The 13991-nt window shown below is 45.5% G+C and overlaps 1 protein-coding gene across 1 annotated transcript; it reads left to right on the forward strand.

Moving 5' to 3' along the window:
* The first annotated feature begins 201 nt into the window (after positions 1-201).
* UBALD2 (UBA like domain containing 2) lies at positions 202-13295 on the forward strand. The gene is made up of 3 exons (XM_031965865.1): positions 202-749; positions 1709-1771; positions 10840-13295. Exons 1-3 carry the CDS (start codon positions 630-632, stop codon positions 11155-11157), a joined length of 501 nt encoding a protein of 166 aa, XP_031821725.1. The 5' UTR covers positions 202-629; the 3' UTR covers positions 11158-13295.
* Positions 13296-13991: the final 696 nt, after the last annotated feature.

The following is a 13991-nucleotide window of genomic DNA, read 5'->3' on the forward strand; positions in this document are numbered from 1 at the left end:
ACGAATGGCCAATCAGCACCGGCGGCTCCTCCCCAACTGCTAGGTCGCAGCCAACCACAGGCCCTAGAAGCCAAAACACAGCAAACAGCCAATGCCCGGGGAGCCCGACAGCTCAAGCGTCCTCCAATGAACAAGCCTGAGGGCGGAGGGGATGGGGGTGGGGAGGGGCAAGGGGGGAAAAAAAGAGCAACAGTAACAGCCTCGGAGACCAGGGGATTCGAATCGAACACCCATACATACGCCGGGGCTCTGGCGGAGAGGCGCACGGCCCAATCAGCGGCCGCGGAACGCAGGGCCTCGAACGTTGGGACACTCCCAGGCCCCGCCCCGCGCTGTTGTTTGTGGTGTTCTCCCCGGGAGGAGGGAGAGCAGGCGAACCACAACATTCGTCCGGTCGGGGCCGATTGAAGCAGGCTGCTCGGGCCGGAGGGAGGGGAGGGAGCTCAGGCGGCGATTGCTGGGGGTTGGGGAGGAGGAGGAGGAGAGACGGGCGGACGCAGGCCGGAGAAAAAGGCTAGCGAGAAGAAGCCAGCCTCGGCGGGCGCCTCCCCGCTCCCCCCAGCCCTCTCGGACCTCGGGCTCGCTTCTTCCTTGCTGGGCGGCTGGTGCCGGCTTCGCTTCTTCTCGCCATGTCGGTGAATATGGAGGAGCTCAGGCACCAGGTCATGATTAACCAGTTCGTGCTGGCCGCGGGCTGCGCGGCCGACCAGGCGAAGCAGCTGCTGCAGGCGGCCCACTGGCAGTTCGAGGTGCGTGCGTGCTTTTCCGGCCGCCGGGAGGACTGACGGACGGGCGGACAGACCGACGGGCGCACGGGCGCCCGGCTTGGCCGCAGCTTCCCGTTATGCCCCGGGCGGGCACCGTCCTCCCCTGCTCGCCGCCGCCGCCTCCTCCGCGCTTCGCCCCTTCTATTTCTATCCCAATCCAAGAATAGCGTGTGCGTGTGCGTGTGTGTGTGTGTGTCTTTAAATAACCTCCGGGGCCAGACCGGGCCACGAGTGGGTAGCGGCGAGTTCCGCTCCCACACAGAACACGTCCCGCTTTGCCCTTTCGCCTCCTCCCCAAGTTGGTTCGGGGAAGCAGGGGAGGGCACTGCCCCGAGAGTTCTCAGACCCCCTGGGGAGGGGAGGCTCGGGAATTTCTCCTCCCCCCCTTCCGCTTGGAGGGGAGGGGGAGGGGTGGGCTCTCGCTGTCTGGGCCCGAGGAAGGCGAGCCCGCGGGGCTCCCCGGAGCCTTGGGCCTCGCTTTTCTGAAGGGACGGGTGGGGGTGCTTCTCTCCCTGTGCTAGGGGGAGTGGCGCCGGGGAAAGCGGGCGGGGGGGGGGGCCGGGGGGGTAGGGGCACAAAGGGGCCGGATTTCCCCTCCCCACTCTTCCCTCCGTGGCCCCGTTGCTTACTTCTCCACGTGGGGGCCGGCGGCGACTTTTAACGCGAGTGACAGCGGGCTCGGGGCAGAATGAGGAGAGTGATTTGTCGCTGGGAAGAAAAGGGGAGCTGCCCTGGTTGGCGATGCGAGGCTGGGATACGTGGTGCGGGGGGGCGGTGTTGGAAGCGGAGGGTTAGCTGGTCCCTGGCTCCGGCTTGGGCTGCGGCAGAGATGTTGAGGCGAGCTGGGAATCCCGGCCCGACGGCAGCTTCTGTTGGGGTTCTGCCCCCCTTTCTCCTCCCACCCCGGACTTGGCTAACTGCCGCTCTCTGTTTGCCCACAGACCGCCCTGAGCACGTTTTTCCAAGAAACAAACATTCCCAACAGCCACCATCACCACCAGATGGTAAGTTATTGTGGGGGTTAGGAAGGTTGGGGGGACGTGGAGACCTAGTCCTCCAACCCCCCTCCAGCCCCGGAGATGTTAGACTTGTGCAAGCACGCCAGCGCGGAAGTGGGGCCCCTGGTGTGGCGGGAAGAGCCAGGGCCTCTGCTGGCCCCTCCTTGCCCCCCTCCCCCCCGCAGACGGTGACCCGGCGGGGGCTGCCCTCGGGTCTGGGGGCTGGTGACGTCAGCAGGACTGAGGGTGGGGGGCTTGCTGTCAGCCAGGGAGGCCAGTGACAGCCATGTTGCCTTGGAGCAAGCGCCTCGCCTGCAAATGTAAACAAAGCCAAAATGTCTTCCAGGAAAGAGCTGCTCCGTGGGGCCCAGAGCAAACTTGGTGACCCTGGACCCCGAGTCGCTTGACCATGACCTAGGGCATGACTCCCCCCCCCCCCCCTTTTAGCTAGGCCTCCATGGAGGGAAGAGAAGTGGGAGATGGGGTGCAAGAGATTTTTAAGCCTTGGAAGTTGGAGAGATGGAGGTTTGAGGGTTGCTAAAAGTGGAACAGACCTGAACCTCCAAGTCGGTTGTTGGAGCTGCTCTGGGGGGCCGTGAACCGTGGGGGGAAGAAGTGGAGAGTGGAATATTCCACTCTTCTGAGCCTTCAGCCAGAGGAAATGGGCATAGAAGGGAAGGGGAAGCGTTTGTCTCTAGGCATGAATGGGAGATTTGAGTGACAGTCTCCAGTATGTGGGTCCCTCCTACCCTTCCTTCCCTGTTAAGGTTGGGGACAGAACAGATCAGATCCTGATTTCAGGGAAAATGAGGCAAAGAATCCCACTTAATCTTTCCTCTCTGCAGCTGTGGTTATGTTACAATGGACCCAAAATAACACATTCCCTAAAGCTTCCCTTTAGAGTCTCTGCCCTGTCCTAGAACCACTTGTTTTCATGGTTAAGGGGTGCTTCTATCTCGTCTAGACAGAAAAATCTCTTCAAAGCTTATTTTACTGCCTTTGTTGCTTATTGATACCTCTTGTGTCTTTACATCAAATTAATTTCTTACATATTCCCAGTGCTCATCGCTCTCCTCAGTAAGCCTTCTTCTAAAACAAAGACTTTTAAGAAAAAAGTAATTTAGCATAACCAACCACATGTTGTCCTTGTCTGACAGCATATGCAACTTTCCACACCCGTAGTCTACCCCTTGTGTGGTGAAAGGAGACACATTTTTTCATTCTTTTCTCTGGAGCCTGTTTGGTCAATATATCATGCCGATACCAAATGTCTATTCTTTCCTGTTTTTGTAGCAGCTTACCTATTAGGCAAGTGTGTGTGTGTTGAAGTGGGGGTGGGTTGTTGGAAGAATGCCCTAGTGACCCTACCTTGTCAAATATTATTCTTCTGGATTTTTTCTCTGACCTCCTCTTGGAGTTTTTGACAAGTGCTTTCATCCTTGGCTTTCCCTTCCCCCTACATTATCTACTGCTGTTTGCTTGTAGAAATACTTTGTATGCAATCTCCCTAATCTGCTTTGCTCTCCCATCCCATCAAGTCATAAAAGAGAAACAGGGAAATTTTGTTAAATTGTACTTGACAAAATGGAAGTCCTTCTCAGAATTTCTGAGACTTTAAAAAATTAATAATAATAATTTGGAATAAAATGGACAAAGTGCTGACAACACCACCTGTCCCAGGTTTACAGACCAGGTGTTAGGTGTCTAAATTAGCAGAGCAGCCTATCTGCCTGTCTGCTTGCCATCAAAGAAACCTTCGGGTAGGCCCCAGAAGGTAGAGAGATTATCCAGTTATGGGAAGTGGATAATGTTCCAGCCTTCCCAAGGTCTTGAGAAGTTCCTACCTCCATCTCTTTAGTTTTGTCCATAGTGAACTCAAAAATCCCTTTTGAAAGTTTCCTTTAAAAGAGGGATGAGTTCTCAAGCTGGGATCCATGAAAATGTTTTTAAAATTTTTTAATAACTGTACTTCAGCATAATTGGTTTCTTTTGTGATATGATTAATTTTATTTTATGTTCTTAAAAACATTTTGAGAAAAGAGGTCCTTAGAAGCTTCACTGGACTTGTCTAAGGGGGCCATGCCAAAAAAAAAAAAAAAAAAGTTACTCCTGCTTTAAAATGAGGCTTCTACTAGAATGCTGGTATCTGGAAGATGGAAGTTATCTCCTGCCTCCTTTCTCACCAGTTCCCTCCCTAGCCTGGGGACCTGTCTTCCCCAGATGACCCATTTCTCAGAAGCTCCTCTTTGGTGTTTACTATTGCTTGTTGTAATCTTTGGTGGGGTCCTTGGGAAAAGATAGCATTGCATTCTTTCCCCTCCCCCACCCCCAGATAGTATTGCATTCCTTCCCCTCCCCCCACCCTCAATTAAGAGCTGGGTCAGAATGGGTTTCCTCTTTGATTCAGTGTGTCCATTCTGAGACTCCTTACATGGCTGTGTTAGTACAGCAAGTGTGTTGGAATCAAATAAGGGAGGTGTGTCTTAAGAAAGGAACTGTAAATTGACCTGTTCCTGTTTTTATCTTGCCCTTCTCTGCTAGACATTGTCTAAAGGAGCTAAGTGGTAATAATGCATGTGGGGCTGACCTCAGAGCCAGAAAGACCCAAATTCAGATCTCGCCTCTGACATATACTGGCTATGAAATTCTACATTAACCTCTTTTAGCCTCTGTTTATTTAATAAGAGCATTAATATTTCTCAGGATTATTGCATGGATAAAATAATATAAATATGCAAAGCATCTTGTAAATATAATATTATTCTCCCAGGTGAAAGCCACCTACTACCACAGCGGCCTCAACTACATTTTTATTCCAATTGTGCCCCAATTTAAGGAAGGGAGGAGGGCAGGTCTATTCGAAGTAGACTGTTTTCTGTCTACTAGTAGCCTTATTTCTTGTCCACCAAGACAAGACAGGACAGGCTGAGAGCTTGACCCTTGCTAAGTGAATGTACCTTTTGGCATCATAAAAATTTGCTGAATTTTCCCTTAAGACACAAAGTATTGAAAAGTATATACATAAGAACACCTATTAGGTAGCTAATTTCAATTTAGTGAACATTAAAAGCTAGCTGTGCTAGCACTAGGGAATACAGAATCTAGTTGAAATAAGTTCTACTATGTACCAGAGCAAACGAAAAGTGGTCTGTCCCCTCCCCTCATGGACCAGTGCAGCACATGATCTTGTGCTTCTTCTAGGGGCTACTCTAATCCACATTTAAGCGCCTTCTATATTCACAGCATTCTAACATTTGCTTTCAGTCAGCTCCCATTATACTGGCAGGGGAAGATAGATATGTAACGTAACTATACTCAATATAATTTGAAAAAGGAGAGCAATAATAGCTGTAAAGTATGTGGAGGGGAAGAGAGGTCTTCAGGTTTTCCATAGAGATGAGATTTAGGTTAGTCCCAACAAAAGAACAACCCCATAAGTCCACAGAGACAGACAAGCACTTTAACGGGAGCATCAGACAAGCTAATAGAATGGCAGATGAAGCATATTCCTCATGCTTAGAGTTTAAAATGTAAACAAAACAAAACAAATGGGAGAAATAAGCTGGGAGTCCCAAGAGATCCTTAACCATTTTAAGTATAACAGTATAAGAGGTATGAGACAATGTATGAACAATGTATTGATTGTGGGGAAAGTGCAAGTCTTGGAGTCAAGAAAATCCAAGTTCAAAGTCCAGAACTGCTATTTGGTACTATTTTGAGGTTGGGCTTCGGGTCTTAATTGGTAAAAAAAAAAAAAAAAAAAATAGCTTTGTTCAATCTTTTTAGTTCTATTCAACTCTTTATGACCCATTTGGGGATTTCTTAAAAAGATACTGGAGTGTTTTAGTATTTCCTTCTCCCAACTCACTTTATAGATGAGGGAAGTGAGGCAAATAGGATTTTGGTTTAAGTGACTTGGCCACAGTCACCCAGCTGGTAGCAGTCTGAGGCCAGATTTGAACTAGGGTTTTTATAAAATAACTGAATTTTATAACAGTACACAAAACCTTTTTTTAAGTCCTAAAAATAATTAATGTGGTAGAGGATATTTCTTTTATTTTTTTTAATTTAGGTCTAACCCCTTATGATATAAGCAGTTTGAAAAACTCTTGATTGAAGTTCAGTATTTTCTGATGTTAAAGATTTTAACAGTTTTCACATCTGGAAATGACAGATGAATAGGTCCAAATGGAAGAAATACTTTATTGTCTGGGACTGTTGAATCACAATAGTTGTTTTTTGGTTCCTACTACCAGTTATGACAAAAGTTTGAAACCTACCAATACTCTGGGGAGAATTTTTTTTTTTTTAGCACATTTTAGAGGAATTTCTTTTTTTTAAGTTTTCAAGGTAAAGTATATGTTTTGTCTTTTTTTTTTTTTTTTTTTAAATTTAATAGCCTTTTATTTACAGGTTATATGCATGGGTAACTTTACAGCATTAACAATTGCCAAACCTCTTGTTCCAATTTTTCACCTCTTACCCCCCACCCCCTCCCCCAGATGGCAGGATGACCAGTAGATGTTAAATATATTAAAATATAAATTAGATACACAATAAGTATACATGACCAAACCGTTACTTTGCTGTACAAAAAGAATCAGACTCTGAAATATTGTACAATTAGCTTGTGAAGGAAATCAAAAATGCAGGTGGGCATAAATATAGGAATTGGAAGTTCAATGTAATGGTTTTTAGTTATCACCCAGAGTTCTTTCTCTGGGCGTAGTTGGTTCAGTTCATTACTGCTCCATTGGAAATGATTTGGTTGATCTCGTTGCTGAGGATGGCCAGGTCCATCAGAACTGGTCATCATATAGTATTGTTGTTGAAGTATATAATGATCTCCTGGTCCTGCTCATTTCACTCAGCATCAGTTCGTGTAAGTCTCTCCAGGCCTTTCTGAAATCATCCTGTTGGTCATTTCTTACAGAAAAGTAATATTCCATAATATTCATATACCACAATTTATTCAGCCATTCTCCAACTGATGGGCATCCATTCAGTTTCCAGTTTCTAGCCAGTACAAAAAGGGCTGCCACAAACATTCGTGCACATACAGGTCCCTTTCCCTTCTTTATAATCTCTTTGGGATATAAGCCCAGTAGTAACACTGCTGGATCAAAGGGTATGCACAGTTTGATATAAGTTTTGTCTTTTAATGAATATCACCTTTATTTGATAAATGGCTAACAACAATGGCTTCATCACTAGAAGGCAAAACATTTACTTAAGATGGGGTTCTTTGTTAATGATAGTAGATATGAATCTATATTTTAGGTGATTTTGGAAGCTTATAATTTTCTATGCTACAGGTCCAATTACAATCCTGTTTTTACAAATTTGTCACATAGAAAATAGAATAGCTCCTAGTCAGACTAGAATAGTTATTTTATTCTCTTGTGCTCACAGTCTTAATATTATCTTCATTTTGAGGTTTCTTCGAAGGTCTCTGTACCACTTGTACCACTTAGGGCTAGTTAGTTTAATTTAAACTAGGTGAGATGGTCTATAAAATCCATGTAAAATGATAGCCAAGTGCTCCATTATAGAGAACTTCAGCTCTCTTCTCAGGATATTTCACCCTCTCCCCATACTGAGTGAGGATACTGGAGTCTATAGTCAATATTATCAAAGATTATTTTTGTTTCTAAATGAAAAAAAGAATACATGTACAAGTTTGAATACCTTCCCACTTTCAGTGAATTGTCCTTTGCACCTCCCAACCCATTTGGGAAATTTGTTGGATTGTAGGATAAAATGCAAACTCCTCAGCCTTCCTACTTTAATTACCCCTTCCAGTCTTGTTTCCCTTCAGCCCTTTTCACTTATTTCAGACACAATGGATCACCAGCTGTGTTTTGCTGACCTCTGCTTCTTTTGTGTAAAACCCTTTCTGCCTGTGGAGACCCATCTTTTCAGTCAAGACCCATCTCAAATGCCCCTTCCTCTAGGCAGTCTTCCTTGATCACTCTATCAGAAAAATATCTGTCCTTCCTAAAATTTGCTTTGACATTTTCATAATACTAATACATTTTAATTTCTAGTAAGGCAAATAATTGATATATCTAATCTGCATAAACAAAAATTTGGGGGAGTATAGGAGAACCTCATTAATTAAGGATCTAAGATCAGAAAATTTGAGAACCATTTGTATAGGCAAATGCTGCAAGACTTAAGAAGAGAGTAAATTCGCTGCATTGCAATAGTTGGGGAAAAGATTTCATGATTTGAGCCATGACTTGGGATTCAAGAAAGTCAAAAGAAAGAAAAAAAGTTAAGAGGGCATGTGAGCAAAGAGGAGGAATTCAACAGAGAAGATGGGTTGAGGAACATTGAGATGGTGTAACTCTAACTTGGAGTCAAATGAGACTGAAACTCTTGAGCTTCCATTTTCTCACCTGTGAAAATAGGTATTATAATACCCCTGGGGCTTCCTTTTGTGAACATCTGGTGAAAATAATTCCTGTAAAATACTTTGTAAAACTTAAAGGACTTCATTAAATGTCATCTGCTGTTAATGTTAAAGGGAATAGTGAGTAGACAAATTAAGACAATTGTAGATTGATATAAACTGTAAATATAGAACCCTTCTGTTATTTCTCCCATTTCTCAGACTATCAGAGCTGGAAGAGATCATCTCATCTAGTTCAACTCCCTTTTATTGCAGATGAGGAAACTGAAGCCCCGAGTTAGGGAATAAGGGAAAAAACCATTTTTGTAGCACCTACTATGTGCCAGGCACTGTGCTAAGCACTTTATAATTAGTACCTCATTTGATCCTCACAGCAGCCCTGGGAGGTAGGTACTCTTGTTATCACCATCTCACAGTTGAAGAAACTGAAGCAAATAAATCTGACTTGCCTGGTGTCACCTAGTAGGTGTCTGGAAGCTCAGAAGTCTTCCTGACTACAGGCCCATTGTTGATGGCATGTTAGAATAGACTTGCCTGGTGATGGAATAAGTTAATGCAGGACCATTGTGCTTCCACATACAGGTGGTTTGTAGAAATGGCTTTTAATCAGATACATTCTGAAGGAACTAGGCTGGCACTACTTGGTTGAACTGGAGGGTTCAATTTGATGCTTGCTAATAAAATTCACTGGCTGTTCCCATTCCCCCTCCAGTTCATTATTGCTGTGGGTAAAGTGGGTCCTTGGAAGTTGATGAGTGAGGTGAAGGAAGGCAAGTACAGGATCGAGAAGGCCGGTAATGTGTCTTCATCTGACTAAGATGTTCAAGTGGGAGCGCTTTGTAATCCTGGGCAGGCTGCTGTGAGACTTCAAATCCCAGATTTAGAGATGGAAAGGATTTCTGAGGGGTTTGAGGCTCAGGAAGGTTAGTGTCTTGCTGCCCATTACTTAGGTAGTAAAGGCAGTAAGTAGCAGGATGCATTTGAACTCATCTCTTCCCTTCAAATTCAGCTTTCTTTGTACTAAGTAGCACATTGGACTATCCCTAGAAAGGGGAGGGACAGTTTGTTCTCAAGCCAGACCTCCCTTCCACTTAGGCCCTGGCTAGAGATGAATTGGAGCTAAATCAGGAGGCCTAGATTCCTTGAATCATGTCCTCTTCCTTTCCCCCACCTTCCTGGGGTGAGTTCTAGAGAGGAACCATTCCTACAGCTAAAATTAGGAGACCTGCACAGAATGATAGAAGGCTTCAGGAAGGAAGAGGGAAACTGCTCAGGCACTTGAATTTCATTTCACTGGCTTGGGTTTTTCCTCTTTGCTCTCATTCCCCAGGAAGGAGACTAAAGCCCCAGGGTTGAGGGGTGGGGGCAGAAACAGCTCATTTAGCAGAATTTGAAGGGTAGCTACACTTGCCTGGTTTCCTGGATCACTGGAGTCTAGAAGAGGACCTCTGAGAGAAGGGGTGACTGATCCACTCTTCTCCTGAGTTGTGATTTGTCCAGGAGCACAGATAGTAAGTGGCTGAATCAAAATTTGAGCTTCAGTCGTCCTTGGGAGTCCAAATCTAGAATTCCTTGAACCTGCCAGGGTAGTGGAAAGAGATGAGTCCAGAGTCGATAGCTGCTCTTTATCCAAGTTAGGCATATAATCCTGGGCAGAGGCACTTAACAACTCCCCCCCCCCCCCCCCCCCCCCCCCATACTAAGTTTTCCTTTTCTGTAAAATGGGGATTACAATCTCTACTACACCAAGTCATTAGGATTTCATAAAATCATAGTTGTGGAAAACCCTTTGTAACTATAAAAATACCATAGAACTGGAAAAGTCCTTGACCTCAATCTAAACATCCCTCTTTCCTCCCCTTCTGCTCGGTGCCAAGATCTGGGCTGGAGAAGAAAGCCTTTTAATTTCTTCAGAACTAATCTGAGGGTAGATGTTAAAAGTCCTTTCAGCACTAAAATATCTGTGAATATAGTGGCTAAGGTTAGAGAAGTGAGCTCCCGAACCTATTCCATGATTCACAGCTAGCTAGCAAATAATGGGGCCTGTGAATGAAACTGGGTCTGAGGTCTCCACGTGTGGCTTTCTTTTTGTGTACTATTGTATACAGTGATTTGTGCTGGATTTTGCCTGAATTAATCCAGGTAATTTCCAAATAAAGGGGAGGAATTCAGTAAAAGAAATGAGTAGAGGAACATTGAGATGGTGTGATGTAGCCGAGTCAAATGGCATCTTATCCAGTACCTGCATCACCTCTTGAGCTGCCATCTTCTCACCAGTGGAATGGTCATTATTAATATCCATTTGACCTCTCTTTGTGAGCATTGGATGAAACTAATTCCCTCCAAAGCAGTGCCCATGCTCTGCCAGAATTCTGGTGAAACCAACTTTGATTTTGTCCACATTTCTCTGCATTGTTTCAAGTCTGAGGGGATGGGGTAGATAGTTACATCTCTCTGCTGCTGCTGCTAGAAACCTGGAGGGGAGAGAGGGATCCAAGCTTGGGAAGATGATCTGGGAAAGCTTTCTGCTGACACAGATCAAGAAGCGGGGGAGGTGTTACCATGTCGGGGTAATTCTGGGAGTTGATGTGAGTTCTGACTGGGTCTGAGCTTGCCTGGACACCACACCGTTGTTTTTTTTTTTTTTTTTTCTCTACAGATGTGTACACCTAGCAACACACCTGCTACACCACCCAATTTCCCGGATGCATTGGCCATGTTCTCCAAGCTACGGGCCTCGGAGACTCTGCAAAGCAGTAACAGTCCCATGACAGCCATGGCTTGCTCCCCCCCTGCAAACTTCAGCCCCTTTTGGGCCTCCTCTCCACCCAGCCACCAGGCAGCCTGGATCCCACCCTCCTCCCCCACAGCTCACAGCCTACATCACCTCCACCATCCTCAGCCCACGTGGCCCCCTGGGGCACAACAGGGGGGTTCCCAGCAGAAAGCTGTGGCTGCAATGGATGGGCAGAGATAAGACTGTTGCTGGGCCCGGGCTGGGGGTGCAGGGGCTAGAAATGCTTGGGGTAGGGGTGGGTGCAGAGAAGGACAGGTTAGGGAAGGGTGGGGTGGGATGGGGTGGGGTGTTTCCTGAAGATTGCACTGGAAAATTTTATAATTTTTTTTAAACTTCCTGAGCCACCCAAGGCCTTCAGGGGGGGATTTCTCTTCAGGAAAGTCAATAACTGGTCTTTTCTCTTTTTAATATATAACTATAATATATATAAATATACAGATATATCTAATGTATAGGAGAATGGGGCCAGCCTTGGAGAGAGGAAGATGGAGAAAACGTCTTTCTGTCACCTCTCTCCTTGCTTCACTTACCCCAGAGTGGAGTGCTTGGCGAATAACAGATAGATCTCTGGGTAACGAGTTCTGGTGACCTGAGTGGGGGTGGGATGGGGTGCCAATGTCTAGAGCAGCTATGACAGGGAGGGGGAGGTGGGGTAAGGGGCACACTCCCATTCTCTGCAATGCTGAGGCTGTGAACCTGGATCGTGGCAGCAGCCAGACAAGCCAGGCTTTCTCCTTGGGACTCCCCGGGAACAGTGGCCACAGAAAAATGGATTTGAGGGGAAATGAGGATGTTGTGCACCCTCCCAATCTGGACTCGGCCTCCCAAGTGCTGATCACAGCTGCCGCTGTTCTTCTGACCTCAGACTGAAGGGAATCTTCTCCCCTACCCCCAATCACTGCTGCTTAGACCCTGGAGGCAGCCTGTTCTTTTTGTCGGTTTTCCCTTGGGTCTCCATCCTGGGTGTGGGGGTGGTGAGGGGTAGGGTGGCCCACCTCCAGATAAGATTTTTCTCCTCCCCCTTCCAGGGCTGGGGCCCTGCACTATATTGTATAGGAGGCTTGGAGGTGGGAAGGACCTAAGCTTCTCTCACCAGAGCCACAGGTGGTGGGGGTGGCTGGCTTGGTTGAGCTGGACAGGAAAAGCTTGCAACCGAGGACTTTTGGTTTAGTTCCCAAATCAGAATCTTGCTCATGCCAGGTTGAGTTTTTTTTTTTTTTAATTTAAAATTTTTTTAAAAAATGAATTTTCTAACCTTCCGTGTCTGTGGTACTGCTCTTTCCTACTTGGAAACAAATCTCTCCTGTTCTCCAATGATCTTAGACACTGGAATGGGGCTAGAAGGGAATTGAGTTGAATGAGGAAGGGGATTTAGAGTGAGAAAAGTGATCTACCTTGAATCATGGATTTGTAGTTGAAGAGGGTGGGATAGAATCAAGTTTGAAACCTGAGCTGTTTATCCTTCCTTTCCCCAGGGGTTCCATCTTGTTCTTTGTCCCTTCAGAATGCAGTCTTTAGACTCAAGAAGAGGGGAGCAAGCTCTTGGTCAAATAGAGTTTCGGGATGATGGAATAGACTTGGTCATCTGAACAAAGTCTAGCTCTTTAGATGATTCCCTTTGTTGTACCTGCCCAAGATCCCACCTCACAACCTTCCCTGCCATTTCACTTTCAAACTCTGAAGTACCACCTTTCTTCTAGAAGTTATAGCTAGGCTTTTCTAAGCCTCATTTTAAGTCCTCCCCAACTCAGCATCCCAGGAGTAGCATGTGCACATTGTGAGGCCTGCAATAGGACATTGGTGTGCCTAAGAAAGGAGTGTACATGACAGCACAGGTGGACCTGCTGCTTATTAACAAAGGAATCTTAGAATTTAATTCCTCTCTTACTGAATACTCTTGAATATATTCCTCTTATCTTAGGGGAGCTGAGCCATCCTAACCTCTGTTTCCTAGAGGAAAAAAAAGGAAGACCTGCTCAGTTGTTTGCATAGACAAAGAGCTTAATCAGTGAATATTAAGCACCACTTCTGTGCCAGGCACTGTACTAGATGCAAAATAAATATTAGGTAATTTGGAGATTGAGGAGAAAGATCCAACAAGTCTGCCTTTAGGAAAGAGGTGGTTCCTGAGCTGAACTTTGAAAAACTCTCATTACTCCTCAGAGGTGAGGAGGGAATATATGGGGGACTGAAGATGAAATGTCACATGTGAAGACCTGCAATAAGGACCTGGCCTGACTGGACCAGAGTTTTAATACTGAGCCAATTACGTTTTGTTAATAAAGTTGATAGTGAAGAGCCCCAGAAGGGACATGGTATATATACATGTGTTTTGTTTAGTCATTTTCAGACATTTCTTGATTTCATGACCCTATGTGGGGTTTTCTTTCTTGATGAAAATACTGCACTGCATGGCCATTTCCTCCAGCTCATTTTATAGTTGAGGAAATTGAGGCAAAGAGGGCTGACTTGCCTGGGGTCATACACCCCGTAAGAGTTTAAAGCCAGATTTGAACTCAAAAATGAGTACACTCCATTGTACTACCTAGCTGCCGTAAACATTTTATAAGATTTAAACAAAGGTCTTGGAGTTGAGAGACTGATAGACTGTTATGTGTCTTCTGCTCCATAATCCCCTCTCTTTGGAGGCTCTGATTGGTATATCTTAGTTTTCTGTTCAAATCCGGTTTTGCTAAGGCACTATACTAAACATGGATAGGAAATTGAAATGAGCAAAAAATTCTTGGATCTCAAGAGGCTTTAGTAGCGATTTTGAAAGTCTGTAGACAAAATAGGCAGAGCAATACAGCATTTATATAATGCTTTAAAATGTACAGCGTGCTTTGCCAAACTCATTCTCAAGACAACTTGAGGAGGTAAGAGCTATTAGCTCCATTTTACAAATGAGGAAACCAAGGCAGACAATTGACTTATCTAGGATCAAGGTCTGCTTAAGGATGTGGAATTTGAAGTCAGGTCTTCCTAACTTAAAATTACGATACTAGCCACTGCAT

The sequence above is a fragment of the Sarcophilus harrisii genome, chromosome 4, assembly GCF_902635505.1.
Source record: "Sarcophilus harrisii chromosome 4, mSarHar1.11, whole genome shotgun sequence".
In the NCBI taxonomy this organism is placed as follows: Eukaryota; Metazoa; Chordata; class Mammalia; order Dasyuromorphia; family Dasyuridae; genus Sarcophilus; species Sarcophilus harrisii.